The following is a 19,620-nucleotide window of genomic DNA, read 5'->3' on the forward strand; positions in this document are numbered from 1 at the left end:
ATTCAGTTAACTTGAGTAAAGGCTTTATTGATTTTTTTAAAATAACTTTTAATTTTAGAACGCATTTAGATTTATAGAAAAAAATCACAAAGATAATATAAAGAACCCTACGTATCTCCTGCTCAGTTTTCTTTATTAACATCTTATGTTAATATGATACATTTGTTGTTGCAGCCAGTGAACCCATATTGATACATTACAATTAAATGAAGTCCATGCAGTACTTTGTTCAGATTCCCTTTTGCTTTGTTTATTTGTTTGTTTTACCTGATGTCCTTTTACTATTATAGGATCCAATCGAGGATACTACAAGACATTTATTAATCATGGCTTCTTATGTTCTTAGCTGTGACAATTTTCTCAGGCTTTTCTCTAGACTTCAGTTTGGAGGAGTCCTGGCAGGACATTTTCTAGAATGATCCTCAGTTGGGATTAGCCTGATGCCTTTCTCCTGATCAGACTGGAGTTACAGGTTTGGAGGAAGAAGAGTACAGAAATAAAGCATGATTTTCATCACATTCCATCAAGAATATATACTGTAACTTAATTTATCACTACTGATGCTAACTTTGATCACCTGGCTGAGGTAGTGTTTGTCAGGTTTCTCCACTGTAAAGTTACTCTTTCTCCTCTTTTCCATATTCTTTGGAAGGAAACCATATGCATAGCCCACACCTCAGGAGTTGGGCATCAGACTCCACCTCCTTGAAGGCTTAGCATCTGTGTTAATCATTTGGGATTCTCTGCAGGGGAGATTTTGTCTGTTCTTCTCCATTTGCTTATTCCGTCATTTATATCCACAGATTCATGATTTTATTTTTTTCTTCTCTTGTATTCCAACACTACTTTATTTTGTTGCTCACATTGTTCCAGCTTTGACCATGGGAAGCCCCTTCAGCTGGCTTCTGTGTACTCTTCATATACCCCTATTATTGCAGGTTTGGTTTTTGGTTTTTCCTTTTTAGCACTGTCTTACTCTCCAGGGTACTCCAACATCATCTTGTGCTTTTCCCATACCAGTCCTAGATCAGCCATTTCTACAAGGAATCCAACTTCCTTTTATTGAGAAATGGTGTTAGCAACCAAGATCTGGACACTAGGTATGCCCATAGCTCCTGGGGTTTTATTGCTTCTGGTCCCTCAGCTGAAAGACAAGGAAATGCATGTGTGTACAGTGAATCACATGTATACATACCATACATGGTTATGTGTAACCATCTATGGTAAGTTAAACACGAGTTCGTATTGCTGTCTCCAACTCTAATCTGTTATTACATGGATCATTCTAGAATGGCTTTGTTTCACTAGTGACCATTCTCCACCATGCTACATAGTGTAGCATTAGTAACATATCCATTTTTAAGTTCTCTAATATAAAAAGTTCCTCTGTTAGTAGTTTCACTCCGCATTTCCCAGTACGTAATTTCCACTGCTGTTTTCTCTAAAAATACCTGCATTGCACAAAGACAGCAGCAACTGAAATCAAGTTCTCTCTGACACTTGCACTACTTTATAGGGGGTGTGCAAGGCTCGCGAAGACCTTCTTTTATTACTGGCAAAAAAAAAAAAATCACACTATGTAGGTTTGTGTGGAACACAAGCATGAGGCACTTGTGCTAATATCGAGTGGGCAAGGGAAGGTCATGCTATGCAAAGACTTAGGTGTATATCAGCATTCATCAAGCCTATATGCAAAAAAGGTGATGACATTTGTTCGTATAGTGCATTTTATGTAGGGTATCAGTGGTGAAGACTCAGTTCTGGACAGCAGACCTTGTTGGAGTTCCAACTCTGCAACTTACTAGCCGTTTAACTTTGGAGAAATTCTTCAATCACTCTGAGTTTGTTTGCTTGCCTGAGAATGGGATAATGCCAGTATCTCCAAAGGGTTGTTTTGAGGGTTGGCTGTGATAATGTTCAACACACAGCCCTGTGAAACTGATGATAGCTGTTAGTTATGAAGTTCTGAATCTTAGGAACATGCCATTTGTAAAGGGGATGCCATTTGGCATGGAAAGCATGAAGCTTTCTTGGGAATACGTATGAATTGTGCTAGAAGGTTGCCAAAACTTAATGTTGGTAGATATTTCCAAGGTCACCTGATTCATCTTCCTTTCTTCCTCATTCATGCTTTCCTCCTAAATCATCACCTTTTCATTCTTTTCTTAAAGATGTGAGAAATACAGGATTAGGACAAAGACGTGTGAAGAGTGGTCTCTGCGTCCAAGGAGCTGGAAATGAGGGTGAAGAGACAACTACACCAGTTTCTAATGACCATCAGAGCCACTACAGCAGAGCACAGAGGTCTGGGAATTCAGAGGGGATAACATCGGTCCCAGGAAATCACCTGGAAGGATAGGTGGGATTTAGCAGACAAAAAATGGGGAAAGGGTATATTCAAAGAGGTTGCAAAAAGTGGGCGCAGTGGGTATCTGTTGTTTTTGGGGTGCCCAGAATCCTCCATTCTATCTTCTGATAGCAGCACCTCAATTTTCCATTGAGGAACTACCTCAACCCAGTCTTGGTGGAACTGACAGGCCACCTATCCAGATCAAGAGGTGAACACATTACCCACGTGAGTGCATTCCTAGAATGTTTGCTGGGATTCGAATCGTGAGCAGAGAAGAGAGTTGGCCTCGCTGTTCGAGACCCTCCCTTTGCAGAGACTGTCAGTGAGTTCCTGCTCCCTTGGTACTCGAGCCACCCCGGGAACTGTCCTTTCCGAGCTTGGGGGCTCATGTTTACCGTTGACTCTATGAGTCACTACTCCAGTGTGTTCTAATAAGATTTCCCACTTCTAATTCTAATAGCTGTCTTTCTAATAAATTCCCTTGTTTGGCTTAGGTTATTAGCCAGACTCAATTCTTTTAGATTCAGCCACAGAGCCCTAAATGGTAGCTTAAACAAAGGTTTGGAGAGGGGAACAAAAATAAGAGAGAGACGTGTTTGGGTAAAAATCAATTGTCTGCTTAGCATGTAGAGTACATACTAGAGAGCTAGTAGTTGGAAATAAAGTTGGACAGGTTGCTTGGATCTGGAATGTGGAACACCTTGTCTGCTAGGCTCAAGTGATGGAATCATAGCCAGGTTTTGGGGAGATTAAATGGTAGAGAGGAGCAAGTATGAAGGCAGGGAAACCAGGGTGGTTGGTAGCCTCGCTTCTTTTGTCAATGTTTACACCATCCTGCATTATTTATTCAATTAATCATCATTTTTCAAGAACTGATCATATGACAGTCTCAGTGCTAGATTTTAGGACTATAAAGATAATCAAGACATGAATCCTGTATTCCCAAAGCCCCCAACCTAGGAGATGGTAAGTGTGATAGATAAATTATTGGACTCAGGCAAGAGTTCTAGGTGTTTCTGTAAGGGAGAGTGACTAACTTTTTTGTTGGGTTAGGAAAGGCTTTGAAGAGGTGGTGATTTCTGAAGTGAGTTTTGAATAGCAGTTTGCCAGGTAGTCACAGTGGAGGTGGGCATAGCCATTGGGATTAAAGGTCTTGGGTCCTGGAAATATATCAGGATTAGAGATAAAGATTTGGGATCATAAATGTGTAATATGGCAGCTTAAAAATGGTAGTGGGATGAAATTGTCCAGGGACATAGGCAATAGTCATAAGAGAAGAAAAGCAAAGACTGAACTCCAAGGAACACCAACACTTAAAGGATAAATGGAGGGAATGGATGCCGGCAGAGGACACGGAGACAGAAGTGAGCCTGTAGGAGGATCACAGAATCAGAGTGTTGTGGAAGCCAGGAGATGAAAAAGTGACAGGATGGGAGGAGCAGGAGGTCCGATGCCACAAGATTAAGGAAACATAGGACCAGAGAGTGTCCCATTTGTTTGAGCAAAGGAAAGGTCATCAGACTTAAGAGTCACTTCAGTAGAATGGTGGGGGATGAGAGCAAGATGATAGGAAATGGGAGATGAGGAAGGCCAATTGTGACTGTGGGTGTAAGAGAGAGACATTAGCAAAGGGAAATACAGGACAAGGAAGGCTTCTGGTTTTGTTTTGTTTTGTGAGAAAAACTGTTGCTTATTAGTTCTGGACTAATAAGCATGGACTTATGCATGGACTTAGCACCTTAAAGAAAACAAGATGTTCCTTCTGAACCATAAATTGATAATCTCACTCTTGGTCCAGGATGGGCTTGTCTTATTTCATATTCTGTTCTATCACAAAAATACAGTGTGGTTCTATTATAACTTATGGAGATATTGGGCAGATTCGTATGTGCCAGAAGGAAATAGATTTGGGGTCATGTACTAAAATTTTAACCTGGCCATATGTAGGCTTAACTTTTTCAAAGAAGCAAAATCAAACAAAATTTTAATTTCAAATGTGCATTTTTCTTAGGGTGAAATGTTTGGAGTGTATACAAAACGTACGTGATAGCTAGCCCCGTAGTTTAGGGGGATCAAAGGGAAGGGGTTGGGATTAGCAGAACCTCATTATTCTAGTAAAATGATAACTTCTACTGAACATTCCCCACTTAGCGTTGACGATCCTTCTGAAGGGCTAGTCAGCCACTAAATGTACCCATTTCAAGCTTCATGATTTCTCTAGTTTCTTGTATTAGTCAATAGTCATTAGGTTCACAAAAACCTAACTTTAAATAAAGAAAAAGAAGGGACAGCTGGATGGCCCAATCAGTTAAGCGTCTGACTCTTGGTTTTGGCTCAGGTCATGATCTCATGGTTCATCATGAGTTCAAGCCCTGCATTGGGCTGTCTGCTGTCAGCACAGAGCCTGCTTCAGATCCTCTCTCCACCACCCGCCCCCTTCTGCCCCCTTGTCCACTCGTGTGCATGTGCGTGCTTTCTCTCTCTCTCAAAGATTAAACATTAAAAACAAAAAAGAAATCTGTTAATTCAAGAAAACAAATCATGATAAAGTCAAGCAAAACCTGTGTCAGAGTTATCTGGAACCAGAAACTAATTAACTAAATCTACGTACCTAATCTACCTCCCTACCTACCTACTACCTATCCCTCAGCTTTGTTTCTAAATATAGACTTCATTCTCAACCACTGCAATGTAACTTGCTTCTTGTAGCTCAAACAATGGATGCCAACAGCTTCTAGACTTATGTTGTCATAACTCCACCAAGAGAGAGGAAAAGATTTTGCTATTGCTGTAGGACTTTGATTGGTCTGCTTGAGTTATATCCCTACTCCACTTCCACCCCCCAGAAGAGTGTGGCAAGAGGGATTGAGCTACTGGGATTGGTCCAACTAGGGTGAGAAGCCCATCCTTTGCTAGGTCACTGTGATCAAAGGGGCAGGATCATAGAAGGAGATAGAATCTCCCATTGACCTGCTTGGTGAAGAGGAAAGCCTCAAAAGAGTGAGGTTACTGCCTGAGAAAAGAAGGGTGTTAGACACGAAACTGTAAATTGTTCAGTAAATTCGCTTGGCACAAAACTTAGGTTCCGTCTCTGAATAAATGGACTGATTGTTTTGGAATAGGGGCAGGGAGAAGTTTTCTGAAAATATCTGCTAGGACATATCTCTCAGAAAAGGGAAGTATAGTTGAATTATAACTTGATGGTGGTGAAGTTTGAATAAACTACATCCAGAGACTTAGCACTTCATAATTTAAAAGTAAGTTTACTTGCATCAGCCTTGTGAGCTAAAAAGAATCCAGTCCTAAAATTTCCATTTTAGACAATACAAACTGAGTCTCAGAAAAAAAAAAAAACTCTTTTCTAGGATCCCACAACCCTAAGTAAATAATGACTTTGGGTTTAGAATCAATAGTTCTTGGGGCACCTGGGTGGCTCAGTTGGTTAAGTGTCCGACTTCAGGTCATGATCTCACTGTTGGTGGATTCAAGCCCCACGTCGGGCTCTGTGCTGACAGCTCAGAGGCTGGCTGGAGCCTGCTTCAGATTTGGCGTCTCCCTCTCTCTCTGCCCCTCCCCCACTCGCACTCTGTCTCTGTCTCTTGAAAATAAATACATGTTAAAAAACAATTAAAAAAAAAAAGAATCAATAGTTCTGACTTCAAATATTTCTTCCATTACAGTCAATACGTAATGAAAGTACTAACTTTTAAATTTTTTTTAATGTGTATTTATTTTTGAGAGAACACAGAGTGCGAGCAGGGGAGGGGCAGAGAGGGAGGGAGACGCAGAATCCAAAGCAGGCTCCAGGCTCTGAGCTGTCAGCACAGAGCCTGATGCGGGGCTCAAACTCACGAACCGTGAGATCGTGACCTGAGCTGAAGTCGGACGCTTAACCATGTGAGCCACCCATGCTGCCTACAAGTATGATCTTTTAAAGGATTGTAAGATCACACCCGGTTTTAGGAATTGTTTGGTTTTTTTAATGTACCTTTTTTTCAAGTTTTATTTAAATTCCAGTTAATTAGCATACAGTGTAATATTAGTTTCATGTAGAGAATTTTGTGATTCATCACTTACATACAGCACCCAGTGCTCACCACCACAAGTGCCCTCCTTAACTCATCACCCATTTAACTCATGGGTTAATACAATTTAAAGTTTATGTGTATCCTTAGCAATTCCTTGGTATTCTTGTTTGTTTCAGATGAGAAGAAGCAGATGGTTGGCCACGTGGAGAAACAGCTCGAAGAAGCAAAAGAATTGGTATGTGCAGACTCAGTGATATGTTTTCACATCAACCCAGAGCCGTTTATGCCGATGCCTTCCTCTAGTCTGCTTTGTACACTGTAGAAACGTGACACATTTCCGATTAGCAGTTTATAATTCCGAAGTCATCAGTTTTTCCATTGAAGAGAATTTAATAGTCTCTTGGGATTGTATTCTTCTTAATGAAGGTGACGCATTAAGTGACTCCCCTTTATTTTCCTTCATAATACGTTTCCTAATAGGTATAAATAGCTAATGCTTGTTAAAGGCATACTCGGTACCAGGCACTGGGTCAAACACATTACTTGCTTTATCATATTTAATGTTCACACAAGCGCTGTGAGACAAAGGCTGTCTGTCAAAAAGTGTTAAGGACCTGAGATGTTCCCCTGTTGCTTTGTGACAGCTAAGTTTGCGATAGTGTCATGGATGCTGGTGGAAGACATGAGATTCCTCGGTCAGAGGCAAAAGAACTTAATACAGCAAAAGGTGCCACCCGAGTCTCAGCACAATTGCCTCAGTTCCCTGAGCCCCAGTTCCCACAGGAGTGACGCGGGTTTGCCTGGAAGAACGTCTGCCCACAGCAGAATACCTTCCGGGAAAGGAACCTGGAGCCTGGGAAATGCCTTGCTTTGTAGCAGCCTGTGAGCAAGCCTGCTGTTTGTCCCGGAGGGGCCCATTATTTCCTCCCCCAGGGCTGTTCCCTATAAATACAACCCTGAGAAATGGCTTGAAAGGAGCAGTCAGGGCCTTGTATTCCTGACGTGCCCAGCAAGACACGTGGGAATGTGAGAGACCCACCGAGGAGTGATTCTCAGTGCCATTATTGCTCCCGTTCTGTAGGTGGGGAAACTGAGGCCCCGAAAGATTATGTAACTTTGAGGTCCTATGCCACAAGTGGTGGGGTAAGAGCTTGTATTTTAAACAGGCTATACCCAGGGCTCTGGCTTATCTCCTACTTTTTGATATAAATATATTTGCACATCAAGGAACAAAAAGTTTGAAAAGGTGTTGTTTCCCAGTTTGGGTTTTTAAAGCCAAGCTTTACAAGCGCGACTCTGCTTGTGGCCACAATGGGGTCCTAAATGAGAGTGTTGCTTCCCTACATACTGAAGGGCACTGCCTGGTGTTCTTTCGGTACCCGCTTGCTAATATCCTTACAACAGTTTCCCCAAGTGTGTTTCTGGTGACTGCTGTTGCCAGTTCAAATAAGTTTGGGAAACTAGCTGGCTTAAATAGAGTTGGAGGGTGGCATCTTTTTTAGTTGTTGTTTTTCTGCAGAATCCTCTTGGACCCGTAAGTAGGCTAAGAGGCATTATGGATCTCTAAGAAGGGTCTATAGGGGCCAGCTAAAGCATGGAGCATTTCCAGAGTTATTCAACTGAGTTACTTTTCTTGACAGGGTCATACACAAGGGGCTACTGTTTTAGATGGTCTGAAGAAATAGGTGGCTGTCATTCCCCACTGCACAGCAGACCTTTGCTCCGTGACTTTGAGCGCGGAGGCAGCGAGTTGCACAGCCGCTACTTTGTCTTCTCTGTCGCTGGCTCTTTTCTAGCCATCAGAGTGTCGGATGCTCTCCGGACCCTGCAAGATCAACTTCTCATCTCTGCTGTGCTGTCACTGCCTCTACAGTGGCAGCTTTGCGTCCAACTCCAGCTTCGAATGTCTGCCTCAGTTTTGAAAGTTGCCCCCTTTTCTCAAATGCTTTTCCCCGTACTTTCTTTTCTTTTTATATTCGACTCTTTCTCTCATGCTTCCTGGCCTTCGTGTAACAAGACTGACCTTCTGCACAGCGTAGCTGCGAGTCAGGACTGTCCTGCCTTCCAGCTGGCAAGCGCATTCTGAATGGAACTGTACAAGTAGTCAGTTGTTTGGATCCTGAGTTGACGGCTTATAGTGTTGAGTTCTTAGGAGCAGTTCTTTTGCATCAAAAACTGTGTTTTGGTTTGTTGACCTTCTTTTGGAGCCATCGAGTTACTTAATGATGTTAGAAAGCTGGTTTCCTAAGAGCCAAGATTTTACTGTACCAAGAAGTATAAAACATGGTTATACCTCATGGAGCTTATAACTAACACAAAGAATTCTGTCTAAGATATGTCTTTCTCTTTGTTGAAAATGATCAGACAGCGAATTTATTTAACTCTGATGACAACCTTGTTAAGGATACTCTCAGTGTATTACACTCTCTCCTTTGGATGAGGGCCCTGGCAGAAACACTTGTTTTTGATTTTGCTTATCAGGATTACTTGTGTTTCTGCTGAACAATCAGTTTGTGTTAATCTCTTGGACACTGCTAGTCTTGGGTTTACCATGTCTCCCGCTTTATGTTGGCCACGTGAATGTTGTGACAACATGAAGCCAAGCTCACGTTAGCCTTATTGCTGGTGTCATTTGAAGTGCTTGCTGTGTGTTTCCTTTTTTTCTTTCTTGCCTCCTTTTAATTTCATTTCCAGTGTCTTTATAAAATGCCTTAAACAAAAGTGAAGTCAACTCTCGGATGTTCACTTACATGTACTTTGGCAGTTACTTGGATGATTCTGCTCACCCTGTAAGCACTAAGGACTTAATAATGATTTCAGAGAAGTGAAATAATTGCCTTGCTGAGTAACTATTTAATTTATTGGTGCTTCACATTTATGTAGAGATATGGTAATAATTTAAGTGGTCACCACTTAAGTCAACCCTAATTAAAACTATGTCTCTCTCTCTTTTCTTTCTTTCTTTCTTTCTTTTTTTTTTTTTTAAATAAAAATTAAGGCCTGTGAATTGAAACATGGTATTCTGGGTATCTGAGTGCTGCTATTATTCAGTCCCTAATGCTGGACGAGTAAGGGGTATATAAGTGATAAGCTTATAGTAGTTAGGGAAATAACTCATTAGAATACTTTATTTTTTTTTAAATTTTTTTAATGTTTATGTATTTTTGAAAGAGAGACAGACAGAATGCAAGCAGGGGAGGGGCAGAGAGAGAGGGAGACACAGAATCCGAAGCAGGCTCCAGGCTCTGAGCTGTCAGCACAGATCCCGACGTGGGGCTCGAACCCATGGACCGTGAGGTCATGACCTGAGCTGAAGTCGGACGCTTAACCGACTGAGCCACCCAGGCGCCCCTAGAATACTTGAAAAGGTAAAATATATAGCAGCGTTTTTGGATATGAGTTTATTAGACATGGCTGGAGCCAATTTGCTGCTGTTGTTGGTTTTTGTTTTTTAATGCCAAGTATAAAGAAGCTACCTCTGATACCTTGTGTCGTACTTGCTCTATTTCTTCTTCTTCATCAGTAATCACCTCTACGATTCTTCACATTAATCTGGCGATTATCAAGCAAGAGACACTGTTGTAAGCACATTATGAGAATTACGCCTTATAATCTTCACAGCTGTCCTACAGAAGACATACTATTTATAGAAATGAGAAAGTAAGGCCTAGATAACTTAACAAACCGGTCCAAAGGTGCATGACTAGTAAATAGTGGAGCCTATGATGTCGACACCGGCATCTGAATCAAAAGCCTGTGTTCTTAATCATCACCCTGTTTCTGTATCACCTCTCTTTACATGCTCGCGTGTTGTTTACAAAGTGTTATTAGTGACAGATTATTGAAAAGTATGCTGCTGTAATTTCAGTGAGCTTTGTGTAATTTAGCATATTACTGTATCCATTTAACTCTATTATCAACATGGTTATAAAGTAGGAGTCCGGCTGGAGGCTGAGATCACATATTGGTTGGCATGTGATTTCCCTAATCAGAAAAGAGTTTCCAGAAGAATTTTCACCAAATGACTAAGTCTGGGCTGGCCTTTTATAGAAAGGGTAGAAATAATGGTTTGTTTTAGGTTCCCACAGTCCTGGTAGTTTGGGGTCAAAAGACCAACCAGGTTGGGTTGGATTGAATGATAGGACACACCGAAGGTATTAAAATTGTTATTATTGAGGATATTTGGATTCATGCATATGTTCTAAAAAACATTCTTGGCAAAGTGAGTGCTTTGTCACTCTGTGTGTCACTAACTCAGTAACTATTTGTTGACCTCAACAAAAATTAAGCACAGAAGCATTCCCATTGTTACTTGATCATGGGCAGCTAGCTCCCTCAGCCCGGCTCCTCCAATGGAAAATGAGGAATTGGGACTAAATCATTTCAACTCTAGATGTCTGGCCAAATAAAGTGCAAGCCTATGGTATAAGTCATGTGTTCTTCTCACCCTTCCAGCTTGAACAGATGGATCTGGAAGTCCGAGAGATCCCACCCCAAAGTCGAGGAATGTACAGCAACAGGATGCGAAGCTACAAGCAAGAAATGGGCAAACTTGAAACAGATTTTGTGAGTCAGATTCTACCCTCTGTCATATTTACTAATCTTTAACTGAATTTTCACCTGTATTTTTTGTTTCCTCCACACACCTCAGTTAGCATGATGCGCATCATCTCTAGGAGCTTGTGCCGGAGACAAGCACAGCTTTCGCTGTTGATAACTTAGGGGTCTAAAAATGCTTGGGGCGCCTGGGTGGCTCAGTCGGTTAAGCGTCCGACTTTGGCTCAGGTCATGATCTCATGGTTCATGGATTCGAGCCCCGCGTTGGGCTCTGTGCTGACAGCTCGGAGCCTGGAGCCTGATTCGGATTCTGTGTCTCCCTCTCTCTCTGCCCCTCCTCTGCTTGCACTCTGTCTCTGTCTCTGTCTCTGTCTCTGTCTCTGTCTCTTAAAAAAGTAAACATTAAAAAAAAATTTTTTTTATGCTTAAAGAGCTAGCTAATGACGGAATATGAGGGATGCTGGATTCACGACTCACAAGTAGATCCAAAACTTGTGGTCCTCTGAGTTTAGACAGTATTTATTGCTACTTAGCATTTGTTAGAATTTTGAAGCTGAATTTTGGGCCTTTTCATAGTCTGCAGGCTTTAAGATGCCGTGTTCACAGATGGACTTCAGGGACTCATGAATGTCCTGAAATTATATAGGTATTTTTGGATATCCATTTCGCTGTGCACTCTTTTCCTGGGATGGGTACCATAGACTTTGTTAGAGTCTTAAAAGGATACATTACACTTTTCCAATCAAAAGGACAAAAGGAATTCAGCTGATAATTCGTACAAGTGATCCTTTCCACCAATTGCTCCATGAGAATATTTAGCTTTCTCTTCCTATACATCCGACTGTCAACTCTGCCCACTTTAGAGCAAATTTAAGAATGTAAGTGTAAACGTATAATGTTGAAATTGTTAGTAACTAGAAAGTCATAAGTGAATAAAAAGATATAGCTGAGCAACTCCACTTCTGGACATCTATCCAAAGGAATTAAAAGCAGGGTTTCAAAGAGCTATTTGTACATCCACGTTCTAGCCTCATTATTCACAACACCAAAAGATGGAAGCAACTCAGTGTCCAGCAACAGGTGAATGAATAAACAAAACATGGTACATGTGTACAATGGGGTATTACTCAGCCTTAGAAATGGAGGAAGTTCTGACATATGCTGTGACGTGACATGACATGACATGACATGCTTGAGGACATTATGCTGAGTGAAACAAGCCAGGCACAAAAGATAAATACTATATGATTCCATTTATATGAGGTATCTAGAGGACTCAAATTTAAGAGACAGAAAGTAGAATGGCAGTTTCTGGGACCTGAGGGGGTGGGGAAAATGGGCAGTTATTTAATGGATATAGAGTTTAAGTTTTACAAGATAACAAGTTCTAGAGATGGGTTGCTCAACATGTGAATATATTTAACACTGTTAAACGGTATACCTAAAAATGATGAAGATGGCATATTTTATGTGTAGTTTACTGCTTAAGAAAAATAAAGATACAGATGAAGAAAGATCTGAGCTTCACCTGTAAGTGACAGAGGAGTCATGTCTTGACAGGTGAATCAACTTCACTTCTGACCCTGGGGTTCAAATTCATAAAGTCCAGAGTTTATAAGGGTCTTTCCACCTCTTCTCCTGCCTTAGGTGTTTTACTTATGAAGGCTGTGCCTTCTAGACTACAGTGGTACCAAACCTAGTCGAAATTCCACCTAGAATCTGGAGATTGGGTGATTCGCAGTTATGCATGTTTATTTTATATTTTAGTAGATATTTTCCTGAGGAGTTGAGATAGGCTATGTCAGTGGCTCTGATGCAATTGCCTTTTAAATTGTGTTTCTATTAATTACAAAAAGAGAAAAAAAAAAATCAGAATCCATGATGGGCCTAAACTGAGAAAAGAAGTGTGGCTGCCTAGCTCCTGTGCTCTGTGCTAGGTAAAACCTTCTCTGACTGCTTCGGGAAAGGTAGGCTATCTTAGCAAGAATAGGAGATATAGTGAGAAAATTAAATTGATTTAAGAATTTGACCACTCGAATTTATACTCAGACAACTCTAATTAAAGTTAATGTTTCAATATAAATGATGAATGTAAAGTAAAACATTTATGAGGATTGTTTTAGTGTACTAACCTCATCTTTATGAAACTCCTTTACAAAGATTTCTCTCTCGGTTTCTAAAGTAACGAACTATATTAGTTTGTGAGGGCTACCATAAGCAGTGCCACAGACTGGATGGTTTAAACAACAGATCTGTACTTTCTCACAGTTCTGGAGGCTCAGAGTCCAAGGTCAAGGTGTCAGCCGGTGTGGTTTCTCCCTAGGCCTCTCTCCTTGGCTTGTAGACAGCCGTCTTCTCCCTGGGTCTTCACACGGTCTTCCCTTTGTGTCTGTGTTCTCATTTCTTCTTATAAGGAACCAGTCACATTGGATTAGAGCCCACCCTAATGATCTCATTTATACTCAATTAACTCTTCTCCAAATGCAGTCACTTTCTGAGGTACTGAGGATTAGGACCTCCACATCTGGAGGTAGACACAACTCAACCCATAACACTGAATTTAGTCGTAATCTTTTCTTCTTAAAATTTTTTTCAGAAATTAAGTTGCTTTCATTGCTTATAAGTCAGCCAGTTCAATCTTCAGTGTTTTTTGTCTCTTGAAGAATATAATCCTGGGTAGAGTCCTTTAAGTATTTGGATATTATATACTTGGGTAGGTATTTCTCAGGCATATTTTCTATTATAAAGTGAAACAGAACCAGTAACTATGAACTAAACATTTATTCTCCCGGCCATCGTTAAAAATTCATGTGTTTATGTGTATAATTGTTCACACAACTTTCTTCTCCTGTGTTAGGGAGCATCCTTCACCATCACCTCCACCCCCTTCCATTGTTTAGTGACTTAACGGTTTATAAAGCGCTTTAATGTGTACTACATTTCACTGTATGAAGAGTAGAGAGAGGAGATGTGAAGGACTCTCCCCATTTACACATGATAGAACCAGGAGGTTCAGATTGTTTCTGGATTCCATTCACCACGTCTTTCTCAAGCCCTGCTGTCTATAGACACTGTCCTAGGTACTTGGAAAAAGCTGTGAGTAAGATCAAGTTTCTGCTCTCATGGGATGTAAGTACTAGTGGGGAAGACAAGAAGCAAATAGACAAATATGCAGATATCACAATTCCAGGTAGTGATACATACTGTCCATGACAATGAAGTGAGTAAAGGGGTGAAAGTGGCTACAAAGTGGTCGTGGCTGTCTTTGCTGGGGTGTTCTCTGAGGTTTGACTGAAAGAGGAAGAGGCACATTTGTTTACAGGGAGAGGCAGAAGAAAGACCTACAAGGGCACTGTAGGCATGGTAAAGACCTTGGCGTTTACTCTGGATTGAAGAGAAGCCCTTGGGGGCCGTTGAGAAGTGAGTGGTCCTTTGACTCCTGCTTTACAGCTCTCTCACTTTCCCTCACCACACGTCTCAGGAGGGATTTGAATGAGTGTGGAAGATATTTATGTAATTCCCTTTTGATTCTTACTTTCTTTGTATATTTAATGCTTTTTATTTTTAAAGGAACAAAGAGTATCTTCTTAAAGGTATTTGACAACCTTCTCATGGTGATGTACCTAGAACTATTGAACCCCAAGAAAAAAGAGCACAGCTGCTCCTAACTGCAAATGAATCATATCTGTTCTTCCCCTTGTAATATTGAGACTTTGGGGGGTCATTTGTACCAATGAGGAAGGGCAGAGGACAGCCCGATACTTTTTTCTTCGACCCTCATTATCTACTTGTTATCTTTCCTTGGCCCCTCCTCTTCTTCCTGTGCCTGTTCCTTGGACACTGGGTCCTTCAGGCTTCTTCTCCACTTACTGCACTGTCTATCTCTGTGTAGCATCATCCACTCCCATGGCTTCCACGATGGCATCTCTACCCACCTGCATTTCTAACCAGATCTCTATAGCTCTAGATTCATGGTTCTTTTTTTCTTTTAATTTTTTTAATGTTTATTTATATTTGAGAGAGACAGAGACAAAGCACGAGCAGGGGTGGGCGGAAAGCGAGGGAGACACAGAATCCGAAGCAGGCTTTGGGGTCTGGGCTGTCAGCACAGAGCCCAACACGGGGCTCAAACTCACAGACCATGAGATCATGACCCGAGCCAAAGTTGGATGCTTAACTGACTGAGCCACTCAGGCTCCCCGAGATTCATAGTTCTCACTACTTACTTTACCCCAGAGTTCCTTAAACACAAACACTTAAACTTGACAAGCACTAGTCACTTCAGAGTTATCGTTAATTTCTTCCTCTCCAAGCAACTTTGTGCTTCCAGTTGATCACTGAGAACTAGCAATCCTGCCACTTAAATACCTCCTACTCTCATCTCCACTGCTGGAAGCTTTCATGTTTCTCCATCTTGATGTTTGTAGTAGCCTTTCCTCCTTCTGTTCTTGTCTAGCTCTACACCACCCTCTGCACCAGTCTGGAATGATGTTTCCAACACACTGATCTGAATACGTCATACTGTTCCACAAAATCCCATGGAGTGCTCATTGCCTGATGAATAAAATCCAGGTCAGCTTATAGGCTTTCTGTTCTGTTCCATTGCTTCTTCACATGTCTAGGAATTGTATTATCATATGCTTGGTATTGTGGATCATACATTGTTAAAAGCCTAGGTTTTGTTGGTTTCCTTTAGAGCAGTGCATCTCAACCTTTTTTTCATTATTGCCCCCCTAAGGAATCTTTTTAGACTTTTTTTCCTAATTGCCCCTTCCTCCTCCTACCCCATGAAATTTTGATACTACAGATATACTATATATCTGTACACTTGTCCATGTACTATGGCCCTTTGAAGGGCCCCATGTCTTTGTAATGTAGTAAATTGTTCGTCCTCCCAAGAACTAATTTTTGCCTCCATGGGCATGATATAACTTCTGCTGACAATGCATGCTTTAGAGATTTCTCTCTCTTTTTCTTTCTTTCTTTCTTTCTTTCTTTCTTTCTTTCTTTCTTTCTTCCTCTTTCTTTCTTTCTTTCTCTTTCATTCATTCATCTGTTCTTCTTTTCTTTTTTCTTTTTTTTTTTTTTTTTAATTTTTTTTTCTTCAACGTTTATTTATTTTTGGGACAGAGAGAGAGACAGAGCATGAACGGGGGAGGGGCAGAGAGAGAGGGAGACACAGAATCGGAAACAGGCTCCAGGCTCTGAGCCATCAGCCCAGAGCCCGACGCGGGGCTCGAACTCACGGACCGCGAGATCGTGACCTGGCTGAAGTCGGACGCCCAACCGACTGCGCCACCCAGGCGCCCCCTCTTTTTTCTTTTTATTTAGAGTAAGCTCTGTTCCCAGCATGGGACTTGAACTCACAACTCCAAGATCAGTGGTCTCATGCCAGCCAGGAACCCCTCAGAGAATGATGAGCTTTATATGGGCAAGCAGGTAACTTACTAACAGGTCAGATTGATCCTCTCAAGGCTTATTGTCAAGGTTTTTTAGGACATGTCTAGAGTAGACCTACTTTTGAGGTGTGGCCTTTCTTGGCTTCTACTTGAGTGACTGGAGCATCAGTGAATGCTCTACCTTATGTTTGGTCAGAATTCTGTCTCCCTGCTTTGGGTGACCTCCAGACTCTCAATTCCGCCCATAGCCCCCCAATACCTGTTCTCTGCAAGACCTCGTGGGATCTTGTCCTCTGCGTGTGCAAGTTCATTTTCAGCCACAGACAGAAGGAGGCCCCTGTTTAGATTTCTGGAGCCCCTTCTCTGTGTAGCTCCCTCCTCTCTGTTACCCTGCTAAATTCTCTCCATCTCAGTCCCAAACTCCAGTATCTGCCTCTTAAGCTCAGTGACATGCTGTGCTCCATTTTGGCTCTACTCCCACGTGCTGTAGTCTGGAAAGTACCTGCAGGCTGAGAGTGATGGCAACTGTGGGACTCTTTTCAAGTGTTTCTCTTCTCCAAAGGATAGCAGTTTCTACACTGCCTGTTGTCCAGTTTTTAAAAACAGTTACTTCATATGTTTCATCCATTTTTATAGTTGTTTAGAGTGGGAGGATTAGTCTTGTACTGATTGCTCTGTCATGGCTGGCATAAAACTTCAGTGTACTTTTAATGTTTATTAGTCCCTAGCAGGTAGCCAGGTGCATCTGAGAATAAAAAATAAAAATAATAGTCTGCTGTTTACAGTGACTCATATCATAGATTTTAATTTGTAACTGAATAAGTAACTACTTAAAAGATTTAATAATCCTGTTGTAATCTGTATGCGTAATTGTGGGCAGTTAAAGGAAGGCAGTAGTTATCATTGTGTTCTCTTTTATACTGTTGCTATTCCTGCTGATTCTGTTCACTTGCCTGACTCTGTTAGCCTGGACATTTGGCCTCTTCTAGCCTCCTTTGTTCACTTTTGGCTTCTCATAGTTTCAGTGTAAGTTAGGAATATTAGGTCCAGAGGAGTTAAAAATCAGGTCATCTTATCTTTTGATGAAGAAATGGAGGACCAGGAAGACCAAATGACTTGCCTTAATGTCTGGTTTAAAGCCAGAGCCAGAATCAGGGGCACCTGGGTGGCTCAGTCGGTTGAGCGTCCGACTTTGGCTCAGGTCACGATCTCGCAGTTTCTGAGTTCGAGCCCCGCGTCGGGCTCTGTGCTGACAGCTCAGAGCCTGGAGCCTGCTTCGGATTCTGTGTCTCCCTCTCTCTGCCCTCCCTCGCTCATGCTCTGTGTCTGCCTCTCTCAAGAGTAAATAAAACATTAAAAAAAAAAAAATTTAAAGCCAGAGTGAGTCAAATAAGCAAAACCCACTTTCACATGTTTCCTCCATGTTGCTTTGCATTTCCCCCCATCTCCAACTTCACATTTCATTTCAAATCGATTTAATATCCTCTTCATTTGAAAACAATCTTTTTAATTAGAATTCAAATATTTAAATTGTTCTTGTAATTTCTTTCTTCAATATTGGTGTAAGGTTCGCTAGAGAAGTGTCATGTCAGGCTATTCCAGGAAAACGAATCAATCAAAAGGAGGGGAATATGTAGTTGAGGATTTTTTGAGTTTAAGATTATTGTTTCTTAAGAAAATAAAATCAAGCAAAACCCGCCTAAACGTGTACAAACAAAAAATCCTAACATTGTGTAAATGTTTGACTAAGTCTCAGAAAGTAGAAAAAGAGGGAGCAAATACACGATGTACCAGGAAAAGGTTCCAAAAGTTAACAGGAGGACAAGGTGTGTTGAATGCCTTGTGTATCTCTGATATTGTACTGTGGTGCTGGCGCCATCTTGTGGTGTATTTGTATAGTTGCATATTTCTTTTTTTCTTGTAACAAAGCTGAACTTCCTTTAAGACGGACACGCACGTGCAGTATTTGGGGTGGAGGAATTGATTGTAATGAGTGTTAGAAGTAGAGCTTTTTAGCCCCAGTCTCAAGTTCACTTCTATCCCAGGTCATTGGTGCCCGAATGCTGTCCTTTTCCTGTTTGGCAGACTATGTGATGTGATTGTTAGACCAGCTCCTAGTGCAAAGCTGTCTACATCAGAGAATGGCACTTCTATTGACAGTCTCAGCAGTGAGGCTGAATGGTCCTAGAAACCCAACTACCTGCAGACTATCGGAGTTGGTCCCTTAGGTCAGGGTTCAAAGGATGTTGTGGAACAGCTTGAAGCTTTTACTGCTACTACCTGCACTCTCTCTTTTAACAGGTGAATGGACAACTTGAGTATCTGAGTTTATGAGTGAAGCCAGTAGCTGTATTCTGTTTTTTTTTTTTAAGTCTAAGAAGTGCAAATGAGAAAGCTGAACTCTTTTAAATTTTGATTTTTGTTGAAAGGTCACGAACTTGATGCTTCTGTTTACATTTTATCTTTTCTGTTCTTATGACTCCCTGGGACATTTTACTTCTATTCTGCGGAAGCTGTAGAAAACCATGAAGTCATGTTTTAGAGATTTAGATAGTGTCAGTGGTAATGTGTTGTAATTACAGCATCAGCTTATCCTTCTTGCAGGAATATAAGTGCATTCTAGAAGGAAATAAGACAGCCAGATTGGGCAGAACTGTTCCAGAAAAGAAATTTTCCTCCACTGCATGCACTTAATAAACATGCTTACCATTTTTAAAAAATTGCATTTGTTGTTTGATTTTCTGTAAAAATCATACCTGCTCATTGTAGGATATTATGAAAGTAAAGAAGAGTAAAAAGGAGAAAGAAAATCACCGTATCCCTATAACCCCAAAAGATCCACATTTTACATTTTGATTTGTTTTCTCCCAGTCTTCCCTTCCCCTTTCCCTTGCATAATTTATTGTTTTATTTTACATAATAATGATGTTTCTCAACTCACGTTTTTTCCACCTTTTTTCAACACAGGATTCTAACATTGGTATTTTTCAATTCTGTAAATTCAGAATCATTTTAGTGGGCGCATAATATTTCAGTCAATGATACTAGTTCCTCCTTTATTGAATTGTAACATGTTTCCACATATTCCCTCTGTAATTCCTTGTGCCATGATGAACATATTAGAGCTGGATTATTTCAACAGGGTTATTTCTCAGAAGGCAGATTATCACGTTAAAGGGTTTCAACAATATTATAGCTCTTATTAAAATAAGAGCTTGGAATTACATTTTTATTGTGACTCATCAGATCATTTTTGTTGTACTTTCTCAGTGTCTTCTCAGTGTTG

At 41.0% G+C, this 19,620-nt stretch overlaps 1 protein-coding gene across 4 annotated transcripts in view; it reads left to right on the forward strand.

The window, feature by feature from the left end:
• VTI1A (vesicle transport through interaction with t-SNAREs 1A) overlaps positions 1-19,620 on the forward strand; it is a 348,886-nt gene that overhangs the window by 4,503 nt on the left and 324,763 nt on the right. For all 4 annotated transcript variants that reach the window (XM_047073444.1, XM_047073446.1, XM_047073445.1 and 1 more), the window contains exons 2-3: positions 6,555-6,613; positions 10,834-10,944. In XM_047073444.1, coding sequence (XP_046929400.1) covers positions 6,555-6,613; positions 10,834-10,944 — 170 coding nt within the window. The remainder of the gene's footprint in view (positions 1-6,554; positions 6,614-10,833; positions 10,945-19,620) is intronic.

The sequence above is a fragment of the Lynx rufus genome, unplaced genomic scaffold (genome assembly GCF_022079265.1).
Source record: "Lynx rufus isolate CCGP_SWC_20201006 ecotype Redwood Valley unplaced genomic scaffold, mLynRuf1.p SCAF_11, whole genome shotgun sequence".
Classification (NCBI taxonomy): Eukaryota; Metazoa; Chordata; class Mammalia; order Carnivora; family Felidae; genus Lynx; species Lynx rufus.